General features: G+C 49.6%; 1 protein-coding gene and 1 long non-coding RNA gene across 5 annotated transcripts; one reads left to right on the top strand and one right to left on the bottom strand.

The window, feature by feature from the left end:
* Nucleotides 1-692: 692 nt before the first annotated feature.
* Nucleotides 693-4,967, bottom strand: LOC142921808 (uncharacterized). Its single transcript, XR_012939665.1, has 3 exons — nucleotides 4,908-4,967; nucleotides 4,536-4,601; nucleotides 693-3,404 (listed from the first exon to the last, which is right to left on the bottom strand). It is a non-coding gene; the product is annotated as an uncharacterized LOC142921808 (long non-coding RNA).
* A 1,522-nt stretch (nucleotides 4,968-6,489) lies between these two features.
* On the top strand, nucleotides 6,490-14,558 carry LOC142921807 (uncharacterized). 4 transcript variants are annotated; one of them, XM_076063141.1, is made up of 8 exons: nucleotides 6,490-6,699; nucleotides 8,897-9,037; nucleotides 9,180-9,257; nucleotides 10,291-10,383; nucleotides 10,557-10,662; nucleotides 11,447-11,613; nucleotides 12,065-12,307; nucleotides 13,802-14,558. In XM_076063141.1, exons 2-8 carry the CDS (start codon nucleotides 8,947-8,949, stop codon nucleotides 13,960-13,962), a joined length of 939 nt encoding a protein of 312 aa, XP_075919256.1. In that variant the 5' UTR covers nucleotides 6,490-6,699; nucleotides 8,897-8,946; the 3' UTR covers nucleotides 13,963-14,558. The 4 variants fall into 4 exon arrangements, with proteins under 4 accessions (XP_075919256.1, XP_075919258.1, XP_075919257.1 ...); XM_076063143.1 differs by lacking the exon at nucleotides 8,897-9,037 and having other exon boundaries at nucleotides 6,491-6,699; XM_076063142.1 differs by lacking the exon at nucleotides 9,180-9,257 and having other exon boundaries at nucleotides 6,491-6,699.
* The last annotated feature ends 2,425 nt before the right edge of the window (nucleotides 14,559-16,983 follow it).

Below are 16,983 nucleotides of genomic sequence, written 5' to 3'. Positions count from 1 at the left end.
TTGAAGATTTGATGAATGTGCAAATGCCTTCCCGCACACACTGCACTTGAAGGGTTTCTCTCCCGTGTGTACTCTGGTGTTTTTTAAGAGTAGATGACTGTGAAAATGCCTTCCCACACACACTGCACTTGAAGGGTTTCTCTCCCGTGTGTTCTCTGGTGTGATTTAAGACCAGATGACTGTGAAAATGCCTTCCCACACACACTGCACTTGAAGGGTTTCTCTCCCGTGTGTTTTCTGGTGTGTTTTAAGAGCAGATGAATGTGAAAATGCCTTCACACACAGTGCACTTGAAGGGTTTCTCTCCCGTGTGTGTTCTCTGGTGCTTTTAAGAACAGATGACCGTGAAAATGTCTTCCCACAAACACTGCACTTGAAGGGTTTCTCTCCCGTGTGTATTCTCTGGTGTGTTTTAAGAGATGTGTGTGTCACTGTGTGTCACTGTGCCTGGCACAAGCGTCGTGGTGACGTCACCGCCACTTAGTGGCGAATGGCGGTTGTTGTTGTGTCACTGAGTCACTGTGTGTCACTGAGTGTGTACACTGTGTGTGTGTACACTGTGTCACTGTGTGTATACACTGTGTATGTACCCTGTTTGTGTCCACATTGAACCAAACCCCCGGCAAGGCCATCTACTTAATGACGAGAGAAAATTCACACGAAATGTACTTTTCAATGAAGTCTTCCAGATGTAAATTGATACAAGCTTTTAATGAGTAAATAAAATCATCTAATTCAAAACACAACACAATTCAAAGATGTTTCATTTTAAAACTTCAAAACGGAGCATGGGGTACTTGGGTGAATGCGTCCTTAGTGTGCAAATGTTGTGACTTTCCTGGCCTGAAGGCCGTCAACGTGTTGGACCCTTATCGGTGCACAGCGTCTCAACAACAGAAGTGGGGTTTGCTTCAACCGATAGGTACGAACATCCAGACGTCAATCAGCAAGGTGCATTTCTAGTCCTAGTTAGACAAAATCGTATGTCAACACGTAAGACAAAACTAGAATTCGTGTTGTAGAGAATGTACCTCCTCCTATACGTGTAACTTTCAAGTGGTATGCCTTGTAACTGATGAATGATTCGAGCGTGCTCCCTATTTCAAAGACAATGAATTGCTCCAGAGGCAGACGCTTCGTGAAACACAAAAGTACCCTTTGATCTGTATCACAAGAACAACGGGTCTCACCCAAGTTCTCTGTACAGGTTACTTCCAAACACACACACACACACACTTTGTCCTAACATCACTTATTCAATGTGTGACCCTCAGACAAAATGTTACATGTACGCGCACAATCAGACAAGTATTAATTCTAAATGATTGACGGGCATATCAACAACATTGAATTACTGCAGCGAAATTGACTGCATCACGTTACATCGTATTAACAAGAAGTTATTTACAAATACGCACCGTCTGCTTAACAGTGTATGTACACTGTACTATTGTTGCGTCATTCAAAACGAGTAGGCCGTTGCATGCTGGCGTCTGGGTCAAAATGTATCAAATTCTAAACATTACGCTACAAATAATAGATCACGGCGTTTCGATGGCAACACAAGCAATCGTCATCAGGTGGGACAAGCACAGCAGCAATAAGAAGAAACTGCTGGAGTAGGCGCCTACTACTTCAGCAGTTTCTCTTGCTGTGGTTGGCCCACGTGATGACGATTGCTTGTGTTGTGATCTAAACGCCGTGATCTGTTATGTTTCTACCCACGTGGTGACTTTACCGAAATAACTCAAGAGTGTGGATTGCTGCAGTCACGACAGCTTAGAATCAAGATTACCTACAAACAACACAACTGAGATGACGCATCAATCATCGCCCCCTACTGACAGGCTCTTGTCCACATGCAGGCCGGTGCAGGGCCACCACCTTGTGCCACACAGGGGCAGCTGCTACTTGGGGATGCTCTTCGAGTGTTTCAGACGAGGTACGACACGAAACTTTGAGTTGCTGAGGCGATAAAGGAAGCACCGTGTAAATGCAATTGTTATAACATAGTGAATGCTTGGGAGCTTATTGTCTCTCGCTCCTGGTTACAGATCTACCCAACCCATGGGCCCACAAAGTGTTCAACTTCACGTTCTTGTCATTAAAGGCCTGTGACAAAGGTGCATCTATTGGAGCGACATCGTCTCTGGCTTACACATCTACTGGGTCTCCACTTGACTTTGTATTGTCTCGGAGGAAGTCCACCCACACCTCCACTTCCACAAACTGCTGGGAGTTGCCTCACTCTGCCTCACAGTCAGAATTCTCCTCCTGCTTCACGATGTGAAGGTCCCATTTTGGAGTTGAATCTTCACCTTCACATTTTACCTTCACCATCACCTCTTCACATTTCACCATCACCTCTTCATATTTCACCTTCACCTCTTCATATTTCACCTCGATACCTTCAAAAGTGTCCAAGCTGGGATTTTCTTCCGGTTCGTGTTTCATGAGGGATGGGCTCATTGCGGCACTTTGACTTTCACAAGCTGATTTCAGACGCCACTCCTTGTGGATCTTCTGATGCTTCTGTGTTCTCTGGTGTACTTGAAGATTTGATGAATGTGCAAATGCCTTCCCGCAAACACTGCACTTGAAGGGTTTCTCTCCCGTGTGTGTTCTCTGGTGTTTTTTAAGAGCAGATGACTGTGAAAATGCCTTCCCACACACAGTGCACGTGAAGGGTTTCTCTCCCGTGTGTTCTCTGGTGTGCTTTAAGAGCAGATGACTGTGAAAATGGCTTCCCATACACACTGCACTTGAAGGGTTTCTCTCCCGTGTGTGTTCTCTGGTGTTTTTTAAGAGCAGATGACTGTGAAAATGCCTTCCTACAAACACTGCACTTAAAGGGTTTCTCTCCCGTGTGTGTTTTCTGGTGTCTTTGAAGATTATATGAATCTGGAAATGCCTTCCCACACACAGTGCACTTGAAGGGTTTCTCTCCCATGTGTGTTCTCTGGTGTGTTTTAAGACGAGATGACCATGAAAATGCATTCCCACACACACTGCACTTGAAGGGTTTCTCTCCTGTGTGTGTTCTCTGGTGTTTTTTAAGAGTAGATGAATCTGAAAATGTCTTCCCACACACACTGCACCTGAAGGGTTTCTCTCCCGTGTGTGTTCTCTGGTGTGTTACAAGAGGAGATGACTGTGAAAACGCCTTCCCACACACACTGCACCTGAAGGGTTTCTCTCCTGTGTGTGTTCTCTGGTGGTTCTGAAAAACTGATGGCCATGCAAATGCCTTGTTACACACAGTACATTTGAAGGGTTTCTCTCCTGTGTGAGTTCTCTGGTGCCGTGTCACATCTCCAGTCCGATCCGTGCTGTATGCACACCAGTCGCATTGGAGCCTTGTCCTACCGAGCTGCGCTGACTGCATTTACTCCATCAGACCAATTCTGCGGAGGAAGCGTCAGAGGAAGTGTCAGCTGCAGACAGAAAAAAATAATATCCACACCATCTACACGTCAGTATCGAGGCACAGAGGAATGCATATATAGTCACATGTGACTTACACGTTTATATTCATATATTCATGATGTAGTAAAAACTTTCCCAAATTAATCACAGGGCTGTTATGGCACACAATGAGAGGGCAAATGGTTATAAACATGCCTGGAAGCCCTCGTATCTTCAAAATTAATGTTCACCCAAAACTCCGAGCACACAATTTCGGCTGTCTGGCTACAAAAGGAATATTTATGAGCGCTAAATTCAGCTGACATAGCAAAGGGTGTTGAAAACAATACTATCTGTGTTAATTCATAAATTAATTCATAAATCAATGTTCAATCGCAACTTAGAGGTGTGAATCCAGGCTCAGATCTCCTTGAATGCTGGGATGAACAGTTCCGACTTCAGCTGCATGTGCGTGCTGTGTTAACTTCCTGTTTCCATTCGTATAAAGAGTTCCAGAGGAAAACAAAAGTAAACTATTGTTATGATATAACCTCCGTGTTCAACAGAGTTAATAGACGTTACTGCAAACACAAACTGTACACTGTCACTGGGTAAACAGGCGGTGGCGTGTCTAGAATCACGCCTGGCCACCTTCATCTGCTTGGCATGAATGCTTCCTCACTGCACCAAGTAATTAATTGAGGATCAACGAACACAGCCGAGGCTAACTGGAGTTTGCGTGTCTCTCTCTGTGGTGAGATGTTAACTACCTCACCTGGTATACAGGAAGTCGTGGGTTCGATCCCGACCCTGACGCCTGCTGTATATTTGGAGTTTGTGTCACTCTGTTTAGCGTCTTTGACCGATAGACATTGACACACGTATTCTTGTTTCTTTCAGTAAAGTTACGTAGATAGAAAATAACAATAACAGATAATATAATTACATTATATAAAGACCACTTGTGTTGCGATCAAAACGACGTGAGTTTTTTTGCTTTATTTACATTTTTTTGTTATTTTCATTTTATTTTCTATCTACGTGACTTTACCGAAAGAACCAAGAATATTAATTCCTACAGTCACCAAAGTTTTAAGTCAAAACATTCACACACGTTGACAAAGCCTCACCTTGTGTTGTTGTGGGCAGGTCGCTTCTGATGACAAGAGCGGTATAGCAGCTCAAGCGGGCTTGGCCTGGTGAAAAAAATAAAAACTGCGTGAATATTGACAATAAAACAAAGTTACAAAGTGGCGAGCCGGGTGAAGACAAATTAAACTTAAGCGAGATAATTAAAGTGAATGCCATCAGGCGAGGGCAGGAGGCAAGGCCCCGCGTGGCTAGGCCCCGCGTTGTAAAGTTCCAACCTGGACATCGATTCCAATGCTCGCTGCTACTCAGTTGACATCCCTACGAGAGAGAGCGAGGCTCTACCTTGGTAAACAACAACAACCACCATAACCACCACCACAACAACCACAATCGCAATGAGAATTTCTCACCTCGGATTTCAGTGCAGGAAGCGATAGCTTCCTGCAGCAGGTGACATGACGTCACTTCCGGGGAACGGGACACGCCCCTCCTACAATGAGCTTCTCCGTAAATAAATAAATTAGAGTATGAATAAATTATGTTAATGTGCCTTTCGATATTAGTTCATTTTAGTTCATTTGTTCATTTGTTTGGTATAGCCCTGTGAGCCATTCGGCTCTTGAATCGGGTGCAACCGCAACAAACAAAAAACATGAACAAGAAAACATCTTAAAATGATTATGTGACTGTGCAAACAGAAAATACAGGAAAAAAATATCAAAATATTCCTGAAATAGCACCGTACACCAACTCTGTGTGCAAAAACCCCAGTGGGATGCAAGTCAAATAACAACAACCACAATAGAATCAGAATCAGAAAGGGTTTTATTCGCCATGAAAGTTCACACCGACACGGAATTTACTTTGGCAGGATGGTGCATACATTCAACATATAGGAATCTAAAATCTTAAATAAGTTTTAAACAAGTCTTACTATAATAATAAGGGTTAAAAGTATAACACCAAGGGGCTAAAGTATATAAAATTTAATAAATATCGAATATAAAATAGCTTTAAGATATAATTTAAAAATAAAAAAAATACAAATAGGTTAACATAGTTAATATCGGCAAGGTGTCATTATGTAGATAACTAAGATTAAGGCCATCAGTCTAACTCCGTACTACAATAAACATTAACATGGCCTAAACCAAAAAAACTTTTCGAAATCACCAAAATAAAAGCCATAAATGCAATGTAACAGTGATCATAGGGAGTGTGACCGAATTTTTTACAATAAACTACATGAATAAATTATAACACCAAAATCTAGAGCCATATTTTAGGCCACTGAATAGCAGTGGCAGCTAGGGGTGTACAACTCCTCTAGAGCAGTTTTGAGTGAAGATCTCATAGGTAGTGATTCAAGTTGCAGTTTATTGGCAATAGCATTCCAGACCCTGGGGTCATGAATAGCAAAGGCCCTTCCTCCAGTTTTTGTACGGCAATAGGGAATGTGAAGCTGGTAAATGAGCGAAGACCTGAGGTCAAATTTGTTCTTTGAAACAGAGAGGAAATCCAGTAGGTAGTCTGCGGAATTTTTTGTAAGTACATCGTGAATAAATAAGATCTGGTGCACAAGCCGTCGAACATTAAGAGATGTTAAGTTTGACCCAAATGTAGAGATCACAGTGGTGAGTCTATGGGGCAGTGTTGAGTCTATGGGCAGTGTTGAGTCTATGGACAGTGTTGAGTCTATGGGCAGAGTTGAGTCTACGGGCAGTGTTGAGTCTATGGTGCAGTGTTGAGTATATGGGCAATGTTGAGTCTACGGGCAGTGTTGAGTCTACGGGCAGTGTTGAGTCTATGGGCAGTGCTGAGTCTATTATGGTGCAGTGTTGAGTCTATGGTGCAGTGTTGAGTCTATGGGCAGTGTTGAGTATATGGGCAGTGCTGAGTCTATGGGCAGTGTTGAGTCTATGGGCAGTGATGAGTCTATGGGCAGTGTTTATCAATTCTACAGAATCTGAGCCTCGCTCGCACTGCGTGTTCGCCTATCCGCACTACGATTTATAAAAGCGCCCTGCTAAGGCCTCACGTGATAACAGCCCCGCCGAGTCGCCTGCCCGTGATTCGAGGCACGGAACGTCGAATCTCCTCCTCCACCACGACCACACGAGGACATTGCTTTGTTTGTAACCTCACCACGAAGGAGGATATAGCTCAAGACCCCCCCCCAGACACCTACGCAGCGTTGCGCTGGTGAGTGCCGTGTTGAGGCCTATTCCGGGAGTGTCACCGGTCTCGGCTAGATTGCCCAGCCGGCCGAGGCGGCACTTTGGCCGGCTACAGATGCCGCTGTCATGCGATGGTCTCCATAGAGACCTGGAAGATGGTCTCTAGGTTATGTTGTGGGTTAGCAAGCTTCCAAAGGATGCCTGAAGGCTGCCGCTAGGCTTTTGTAACGAATCTTTGCTGCGTGTTTTAAACTTGAATTGTTTGCGATGCACGCGTGTCAATGTGGTGATGCGTCGCTCAAAGACTTCACTCGAGCGCGTCGTGTTCAAGCTCGCTTTGTCTACCTTAGGAGCTTACAAAGTGCGCCCAATAATTTACCGTGCGTCTGCCTCTTAGACCCGAGTGAATCGCTTGAACAAGTGCACATTCAGAAGCATAAACTCTGCGAGTATCTCGTTTTAAATTTTGATTTGAAGCTTTCGTAACTGCGGTAATTCATATTCTTAGCTCTTTCGGTAAAGTCACGTTGAAGGGAAACAATAAAATATATATAAAACAATAAAAATTCTCATGACGTTTCAACCTGATGACGACCGTTTGTGTTATGGTCGAAACGTCGTGAGAATTTTTATTGTTTTATATATTTTATTATTTTATTGTTTCCCTTCAATGTGACTTTACCGAAAGAGTTAAGAATATCTCGTTTTATTCATAGTCCGTGTTTCCAAGGATAAAACAAATTGCACATTCTCATTACCAATACATCGACCTGGCTGGCGGTCACAGTTGCCAGGAGCCCCTTTCCCTGTCAGCTTGACATTTTTTTCAACTCAATTGTTTTTATTACACAGCTCTTGGACAGACGTGCGGCAGTGTTGGTTTATATCCTGGAAGGTGCTCTCACTTCAGGGGGTGTTTCATTGATGGGAAAAAAAACCTGAGCTGGGGCTGTAATCAATGTTGTTTTATTGATCTAGTTTAAAACATCAGCACGAACATCGGTGCCAAACTAACACGATGTGAGGCGCTAGATTTGAAGCTTTCGTGATGTGCAAGGATTCATACTCTTTGGATTTTTTTCGGTAAAGCCGCAGAGGTAAAAAAAATAAAGTTAAACCCAAGTTAAACTTTAGCAGCCTTATAGTTTACAGCAGTATGCTCTGCAAGGCAACCAGTTTGTCAGCTTAACTACTGCCCCCTGCCTCTGGTTCATGTGTGTAACGCTCTTCAACCTGCACACGGCCATCTCTCCGTCCCCCCCAACCCCCTGCAGCATAACAGAAGGCGGCTTAACTTAGCCCCCCCCCACGGCCCTTCTTATCTCCCCCCCCCCTTAACCTGTATACAATCTCGGGTGTCTTAGAGTTCTCTTCACCTGATGCAGCAATTTTGCCGTGACGGTTTCCACCTCAAGACGGAAGCTTGTGCTGCTGCCTCCGAAACGTCGTGATTTTAATTGAGTTGTTTTTTTCATTTATTTATTTTATAGATTTTTTTTTACCTACGTGACTTTAGCAAAAAAAACAAAGAGTCCGATGCGAGGAGGCGTTTCCCCCAACGTTCGTTTTCTGCGGTGGCAAAAAATGCAGCCTCTGCGAAACGATGAGAACCTAAACATTTTGCTCAACACAGGAGGAACGTGTCCATCAGTGAGGGAGCCTTAGGCATGACTCCAATTGTCCCGTTGTGAAGGAGGAGGTCTTTAACCCGGCATGGTTGTCACCTGGTGTACAGGAGGTCGTGGGGTTTGATACCGACCCTGACATTCCCTGCTCTATCTTTGGAGTTGACGTTTCTCGCGCCCCGCGGCCGCGTGGATTTCTCTCCCAGAGTCCTCCGGTTTTTTCCCCTCCACATTCAGAAACGCCACGCGTTTAGAGTATTTTGCCCTAAATGTCCACTTGATATCAGCCCACCGTTTATGGGCCAATGTCTCTTCTTAAAAAGAGCTATGTAGCACGGTGGTGTGCTTCGCGTGGCAAGATTAAACATTGGTTAGTTTTATTAGTATATATATTTTTTTAAAGTGATTTGTTTTACTCTTCCTGTAACTCTGCACTCACGCCGTGTTTTTGTTTTGTGTTGTCATGTTTCTGACCCAGCGCCACAGCTGGACATCTGTGAAAAAAGAGCTTCATAGCGCTTTGGATTCCTCCTCTTGCAGTCTAAATAAATATCATTCCCACTGCTCCTCCTACTCCCTCCCCTTCACCCCTCCTAGCCAAGTGAAGGAAGCCGCCAGGCCGACCATCTGTCACCCCCCCCCCCACCATGGAGACTTTCCACACCACCACCCGTTTAGTGGCCTTGCTGGTCGTTGTGCTGGGCGACCGTCACAACCCCTTCGCCCTGCCCCTTGACCGTGAGTAGCAAACAGTGCCGCTACCCCACTTGAGACGATGCCCCCTCTCAACGCTACTCCCACTAAAGGCCATCGACTAAACTCGACTCTTTTGACTTCACCAGGCAATGCCCACTGAGCTTCGTGGCTCTTTTTTTTTCAGAAGCACCCCGGCTCTTGCAAATGATAGCTTCAACGAAGCACTTCGACGTTCAAGCGGGGCCGAGTACTCGAAACACTTGTGGGTATCTGTTTGAGTAGTGTGTGGGTCTCTGTGTGAGTAGTGTGTGGGTATCTGTGTGAGTAGTGTGTGGGTCTCTGTGTGAGTAGTATGTGGGTCTCTCTGTGAGTAGTGTGTGGGTCTCTGAGTGAGTAGTCTGTGGGTCTCTGTGTGAGTAGTGTGTGGGTCTCTGAGTGAGTAGTGTCTGGGTCCCACACACAGAGACACACAGACTACTCACACAGAGACACACAGACTACTCACACAGAGACTCACACACTACTCACTCAGAGACCCACACACTACTCACACACAGAGACCCACACACTACTCACACAGAGACCCACACACTACTCACACAGAGAGACCCACACACTACTCACACAGAGACCCAATACACTACTCACACAGAGATCCACAGACTACTCACACAGAGACCCACACACTACTCACACAGAGACCCACACACTGCTCACACAGAGAGACCCACACACTACTCACACAGAGACCCATACACTACTCACACAGAGACCCACACACTGTTCACATAGAGACCCAGACACTACTCACAGAGAGACCCACACACTACTCACACAGAGAGACCCACACACTACTCACACAGAGACCCACACACTACTCACATAGAGACCCAGACACTACTCACACAGAGACCCACACACTACTCACACAGAGACCCACACACTACTCACATAGAGACCCAGACACTACTCACAGAGAGACCCACACACTACTCACACAGAGAGACCCACACACTACTCACACAGAGACCCACACACTACTCACACAGAGACCCACACACTACTCACACAGAGAGACCCACACACTACTCACACAGAGACCCACACACTACTCACATAGAGACCCACAGACTACTCACAGAGAGACCCACACACTACTCACAGAGAGACCCACAGACTACTCACACAGAGAGACCCACACACTACTCACACAGAGACACACACTACTCACACAGAGACCCACACACTACTCACACAGAGACCCTACTAACACTCTGCTGTATTTTCGCCCGCAGCTGCGGTTATCATCTCTGGCCACGTACGGTACCAAAGAAGCTCACATCAGGTGTATGCAGCAAAGCAGCAACCTCCGGACACACGACGGAAAGGTGCACGGTTGCGACATCACACACACACACGTACAGGGCCCAGTTGAGTACGCAGTTTGTTAAGGTGCAGCACTGCAAGTACTTGCTCGGCCCGGAGCGACCCCCCCCCCCACCCTCGGGAGCGACCTCTGCCCGCTCGCTGTCTCTGCCCCCCCCACCACCGCCTCACACAGCCAGCCCCCCGTCGATGCTGACGGAGCCAGACAGGATGTACAGGGCGAGAGAGGGAGAGGCGGTGTACATGGAGTGCTCGGTGTGGCCGCCCGCCACCATCCTGTGGTGAGACCGAACGCTGCGCCTGAGCGTCCGTCCCTCTCCGCCTCTCCTCTCGCTCTCCGCTCGCTGGAGACTCTTTTTGTTTATTTCACCGCCTGATGCCCACCGAGCCGTGCAGCTGTTTTTCAGAAGCTACCCGGCCATGTCGCAAACGACAGCCCTGACGACGAAGAGGCTCCTCGTTCATTCGGCACACCGTCATCGCGCTTCGACGCTCCCTGTCGCGAGGGCTGTACGTGCCCTGAACTTCTTTCGCACCCTACGTGGCCAACCGTGCTAATCAGAGGTACGGGGGTTGAGTCTGTTTTGTGAATGCCGCCAGCGGGTTTGCATGGCTGGCCACGTACGGAGCGAAAGAAGTTCAACATAGAACACTCCCATAGACTTCAATGTTAAAGACTCCCATAGACTTCAATGTTAAAGACTCCCATAGACTTCAATGTTAAAGGTTCCCATAGACATTAATGTTAAAGACTCCAATAGGCTTCAATGTTAAAGGCTCCCATAGGCTAACATTTATAATTTCGCGCGCGCGGGGGTGGGGTTGGGTGACTGTCGATGGCCGCCACGCGGACGTGGCTCAGAGCAAGAGAGTGAGAGGGGCACTCAACGCGGCGGAGGGCCGCGTGAACCTCGCCGCTCCAACGTCCCGCGGGACGTTCGCCTCCGCGTCTCCCGAAGCCGCCGACCCCGGATCTCAAATCCCCCGACGGCATCGCCGTCAAACCGCAACGGTTCACGCCCCCCACGCCCCCCACGCCCCCCACGCCTTCCCGCGCACCGCCAGGTTCAGGAACTACCGGAGCTTGAATGTTGAGGGCGAGCGCTTCCAGATCTTCGAGAACGGCACCCTTCGCATCCTGGACTTGCGGCGCGAGGACACGGACACTTACACCTGCTTCGCCACCAACAACCTCAACACAGACCAGCTGCGGGCGCACCTCTCCGTTGAAGGTGAGCAAAGTCGCCGCCGGCAACAAACCCGCCGGCCGGAATCCCTCTCCGATCCGGCGCCGAGCCATTAACCGCCGCCGTCGAAGACGAAGATCCTCCGCCGTGTAGCCTCAACAGGCCGCGGGGGCGAGCGCCGTTAGCGAGCGGCGCCTGTGAAGGCCGGCACGGCGCACGAGGGGGCGGGTGGCCGGCGCCACGCCCGACCGCCTTTGTCTCCCCGGTGCTGGCGATGTTCGCCACACACCGCGCCGGGTGCTCGTTTGAGGCCGAGTCGACCTAGGGGAGGCCCAAGACCGGTTCAGATAATCGTCACCGCGTGTTGGTGGCCGTGAGCGGGAATCGAACTCGGGTTCGCAGGGTTCGTAGCGCGGTGTAGCGCGGTGTAGACCGCTACACCCGCCACCGCCACCATTAACTACCACCACCATCACCCCCACAACCACCCCCACAGTGGCGCCGGGCGGTGAGGAGGAGGACGAGGAGGAGGACGAGGAGGACGAGGAGGAGGACGAGGAGGGAGACGAGGAGGAGGACGAGGAGGAGGACGAGAAGGAGGAGGACGAGGAGGAGGGCCAGGACGATGGCAAGGAGGCCTCTACGTCCTCGCCATCGGCCCCCAACGCCGGTAGCGGCCGTGACGGCGGTGCTGACGATGGCGAGGATCACGACGACGAGCTGTTAGCTACCTCGCCAGGTACGCGGGAGGGCGGCGGCTTGGATCGTCTGACCACCCTGACGATGCAAATGGCCGTGGTCAGCCCAATGAGATCGGCGGCGCGGAAAGTCCTGGGTTTTAAAAAAACTTGGTTTCTGGCCACCCCGTGAATCTCCATTGGCTGCTCGGGTTCCCAAGTGCTTGCTCCATTCATGCTTGGATTCAATGTTAAAGGCTCCCATAGACTTCAATGTTAAAGGCTCCCATAGACTTCAATGTTAAAGACTCCCATAGACTTCAATGTTAAAGGCTCCCATAGACTTCAATGTTACAGGCTCTCATAGACTTCAATGTTAAAGGCTCCCACAGACTTCAATGTTAAAGGCTCCCACAGACTTCAATGTTAAAGGCTCCCGTAGACTTCAATGTTAAAGGCTCCCGTAGACTTCAATGTTAAAGGCTCCCGTAGACTTCAATGTTAAAGGCTCCCGTAGACTTCAATGTTAAAGGCTTCCATAGACTTCAATGTTAAAGGCTCCCATAGACTTCAATGTTAAAGGCTCCCATAGACTTCAATGTTAAAGGCTCCCATAGACTTCACTGTTAAAGGCTCCCATAGACTTCAATGTTAAAGGCTCCCATAGACTTCAATGTTAAAGTCTCCCATAGACTTCAATGTTAAAGGCTCCCATAGACTTCAATGTTAAAGGCTCCCATAGACTTCTATGTTAAAGGCTCCCATAGACTTAAATGTTAAAGGCTCCCATGGACTCATGGAGGTGCACACATCGAGGGCAGTCAACCAATTTGCGGTCAAACGGAGATAAAATAACGCTTTGACAATAAAACGATTCTCAGCATCGCAACTCTGGGCAGGGGTTTGCTGTTTTGGCAAAGAGCGTTGTTGACACGCGGGTGGCGGTGGTGGTGGTGGTGGTGGTCCACCGCTCACCGCAGAGGAGTTACAATCGGGCACCTGACGTCGATGATGTGACAGTCGGCGTTTTAATTTACCAAATAGTTTTAAACGTAGTGTGATGGATCGTCTCTCTGAATGAGTGATTGGGTGGGTGGGTGAGTGGCTGAGTGAACAAGTGAGGAAGAGGTTTCAGTCTCAACTACCAACAACCTCCAACAAATCTTCCATCCCCTAGGAGGTGGTGGCGGTGGTGGTGTTAGTGGTGTTGGTGGTGTTGGTGTTGGTGGTGTTGGTGTTGGTGGTGGTGTTGGTGGTGGTGGGGTGTTGGTGGTGTTGGTGGTGGTGTTGGTGGTGATGTTGGTGGTGATGTTGGTGGTGGTGTTGGTGGTGTTGGTGGTGATGTTGGTGGTGTTGGTGGTGATGTTGGTGGTGGTGTTGGTGGTGATGTTGGTGGTGGTGTTGGTGTTGGTGGTGTTGGTGGTGTTGGTGTTGTTGGTGGTGGTGGAAATGGAGGAGGAGGCGGAGGGTTGTAGGAGGCCCCCCCGGTACTCGTACATCGCTCTCATCGTAGCGATGGCGACTGACGTCTCGTTTCTCCGCTTGCCCCTTTGCAGCGGCGATGGCGTCATCAGCAGCGGCGACGACGTCAGTGGTGACGACGTCAGCGGGGCGGGCGTCCGCCACCAGCAAGGCGTCTTGCTGCCCCGGTGCCGCTTGGCCCACGGCGCTTCTGCTCGCGCTGGTGCCGTCGTTGGCGCGCGGCGGCGACGTCTAGAAGGAAGCTTTTCTTTCTCGCTCTCGCAAAAATCTTTACGATTTGCGATGCCCCGTTGCGTTCCGACATCGTTTCTCGTTTCCACGCATTCACGTTGTCCCGAGTTTTATTCGGGGAAAAAAGTAACTCGCCGTGTGCCCGCGACGTCTCGCGGAGAGCCGTCTTGCGTGACGATTTTAAACGCGAGTTGCGACTGAGTCATGCCCTGAAGTTGTTCCGTGCTGCTGCTGCCGTGCTGAAGACGTAATGATAAAGGCGCCAAGTTAGCTGTTGCTGCTGTTGTTGACACAAATGTTGCCGTTGTTGATGGTCCAGCTGAGGCAGGGAGAAGCTGCCTTAGTCTTGCGGGGCGAACGCTGTTGTGGATCTGGTGGGTGGGGGGGGGGCGCTGTGGTGCTCTGTGAGTGATGTACAGCAAAGGGAGACTAGAGTCTTGTGCGTCCGTCTCGTCTCACACGCTTAGGTGAGGACATCACTGATTAAGAATATTATTTTGTTACCAGGTTAAGAAGGGCCCACAACTGGGGCCTATCGTTGGCTTCCGATTTCACCGATTTTCCTCGAGTCGAAATAAAAACATCTGATTGTGAATATAACAGCACGAGCTTTAACTACCCGGCTTCGCCCGGGACTTGGATTCACCACGTCCGGCCGCCTTTGTCTCCCGATGTTCACACCACAACATTTACACGTTTGAGGCTGAGTCGACCTAGGGGAGGCCCAGGACCGGTTGAAATAATCATCACCGGTGGTGGCCGTGAGCGGGAATCGAACTCGGGTCGCCGGGTTCGTAGCGCAGCGTAGCGCTAACCACTACACTACCGCTCCCCCCCCCACACACAGACACACACAGACACACACACAGCCACACACAGACACACAGACACACACAGACACAGACACACACACACACAGACACACACACAGACACACACAGACACACACAGACACACACACAGACACACACAGACAACGCTAACCGCTACACTACAATGCGTTACGCTTCCACGTGCGCGGGTCACGTGACAGATTTGATGTCACAGCTCACTTGCCGTGCAAAAAATAAATGCATTATTGAGATCCCCTCCCCCCCTAAAATAGAAGCTAAAAGTGTATTTTTATAATGTTTGCACGGTGTACAGTCTGGAAAGTACCCACATGGCAAATTTAAAGTTTGTTGCATGTCGGGAAGTACGCTAAACATTTTGAACAGACACACATAATCACAACTTTGCCTTTTATATATCTGGAGATAAGGGAAACTACCGTTCGCAAACTATCACGGTTTGAAAGAGACGCTTAACGACGCCTCGGTGGTGTTTAAAGAAGTTGTTACCACGTAAAATCTCCACATTCTATGGGGAGCAAAATAAACATCATGCTCCAGTTTAAATGCCCCGACCACCCGTGAGATCACCACGGAGCTTAGGCCAAGTTCGCTGACAGGTCACGGGACAGACCCAGATGCCATGGGTTGACTCACTTGAGACAATTGGCAGATGCATCACAGTACACATCCACACCCACCCTCCCACTCACCCACCAACCGATTCACCCACCCTTTCACTCACTTACCCACTCACCTACCCAGCCACTCATCTACTCATCCAGTCATTCGCCCACTCACCTACCCACCCACCCACTCATCTACCCATCCAGTCATTCGCCCACTCACTCACCTACCCACCCACTCACCTACCCACCCACTCACCTACCCACCTACTCACCTACCAACCCACCCACTCATCTACCCATCCAGTCATTCGCCCACTCACTCACCTACCCACCCACTCATCTACCCACCCACTCACCTACCTACCCACTCACTCACCTACCCACTCGCTCACCTACCCACTCACTCACCTACCCACCCACTCACCTACCCACCCACTCACCTACCCATCCACTCACCTACCTACCCAGTCATTCGCCCACTCACCTACCCATCCACTCACCTACCCACCCTGTCATTCGCCCACACACCTACCCATCCACTCACCTACCCACCCACTCACCCACCCACTCACCTACCCACTCACCTACCCACCCACTCACCTACCCATCCAGTCATTCGCCCACTCACCCCACACCACACCGCACCGTTTGAACCTCTTCCTCCTGCGCTGATACGAGCCGTCATCAAAGATGTTCGCAGCCGCCGGGTCCACGACCCAGTGATTGCTTCTGCCCGGCCGGCCCGGCCTTCTGGGCACTTTAACGAAGCAGTCTTCAAACGTGAGGCAGCGACGGACAGAGTTTCCCCGCTTCTTGTCATTGTTCTGATAGAAGGGGAAGTTCTCAGTAATGAAGCGACGGATGTCCCTCGCTGTCAGGCGCCCCTCGGCCGGGATGACAATTGCCATTGTGGTGCCACAACAGAGAAGCCGCTCCGTCGAAACCGGGGCAGTCGCTGTGCTGCTGCGACCGAGAAGCCACCTGGCTCCCATCACAGCACTTCCCCTGCCCCCCCCCCCCCACCTAAACACACACACACTCAAGTAGGGCCTCATGGGGAGGGGGGGGGCACCTGCCCTGAGTTGTTACCCGAGAGGCCCCCTCGTGGGGGTGCTCCACGGTTTCTCAGGGTTAGGGAATTGGCAGGCACCCCCCCCCCCCAGGCCAAATGGCACTGCGGCGCCGTGGCTTAACTTAGAATTAAATGACCATGGAGAACTCGCTGAGAACTGCAGTGAGGAGATGCCTAGAACACACGCGGACCAGCAGACAGGTGGGGAGCGGGGCAGCGCGGGTTAAGCGTCTCTACCCATGGTGCACCGCGGGTTAGCGTCTCTACCCATGATGCACCGTGGATTAACGGCCCTACCTATGATGCACCGCGAATTAACGGCCCTACCCATGATGCACCGCGGATTAACGGCCCTACCCATGATGCACCGCGAATTAACGGCCTGACCCGTGATGCACCGCGGATGGGCGGTGCGAGGGCTTTGAAAGGAGGATAAAAAGGGACGCTTTGGGGAAGCACGGGGAGAGAAAATAGAGGGCAGACAGGTCGATTAA

This window comes from Petromyzon marinus, unplaced genomic scaffold, assembly GCF_048934315.1.
Source record: "Petromyzon marinus isolate PM22_M1 ecotype Great Lakes invasive population unplaced genomic scaffold, UKy_Petmar_22M1.pri1.0 PM_G_Scaffold_9, whole genome shotgun sequence".
Classification (NCBI taxonomy): Eukaryota; Metazoa; Chordata; class Hyperoartia; order Petromyzontiformes; family Petromyzontidae; genus Petromyzon; species Petromyzon marinus.
This window is presented reverse-complemented; position numbering and strand designations above follow the sequence as displayed.

Excerpts from the sequence above, each read along its gene's own strand:
- LOC142921807 (XM_076063141.1), top strand. The coding sequence starts at position 8,947 with ATGGAGACTTTCCACACCACCACCCGTTTAGTGGCCTTGCTGGTCGTT. Across the intron at positions 9,038-9,179 it reads CTTCGCCCTGCCCCTTGACC|AAGCACCCCGGCTCTTGCAA; the intron begins GTGAGTAGCAAA and ends TTTTTTTTTCAG. Across the intron at positions 9,258-10,290 it reads GCCGAGTACTCGAAACACTT|CTGCGGTTATCATCTCTGGC; the intron begins GTGGGTATCTGT and ends TTTCGCCCGCAG.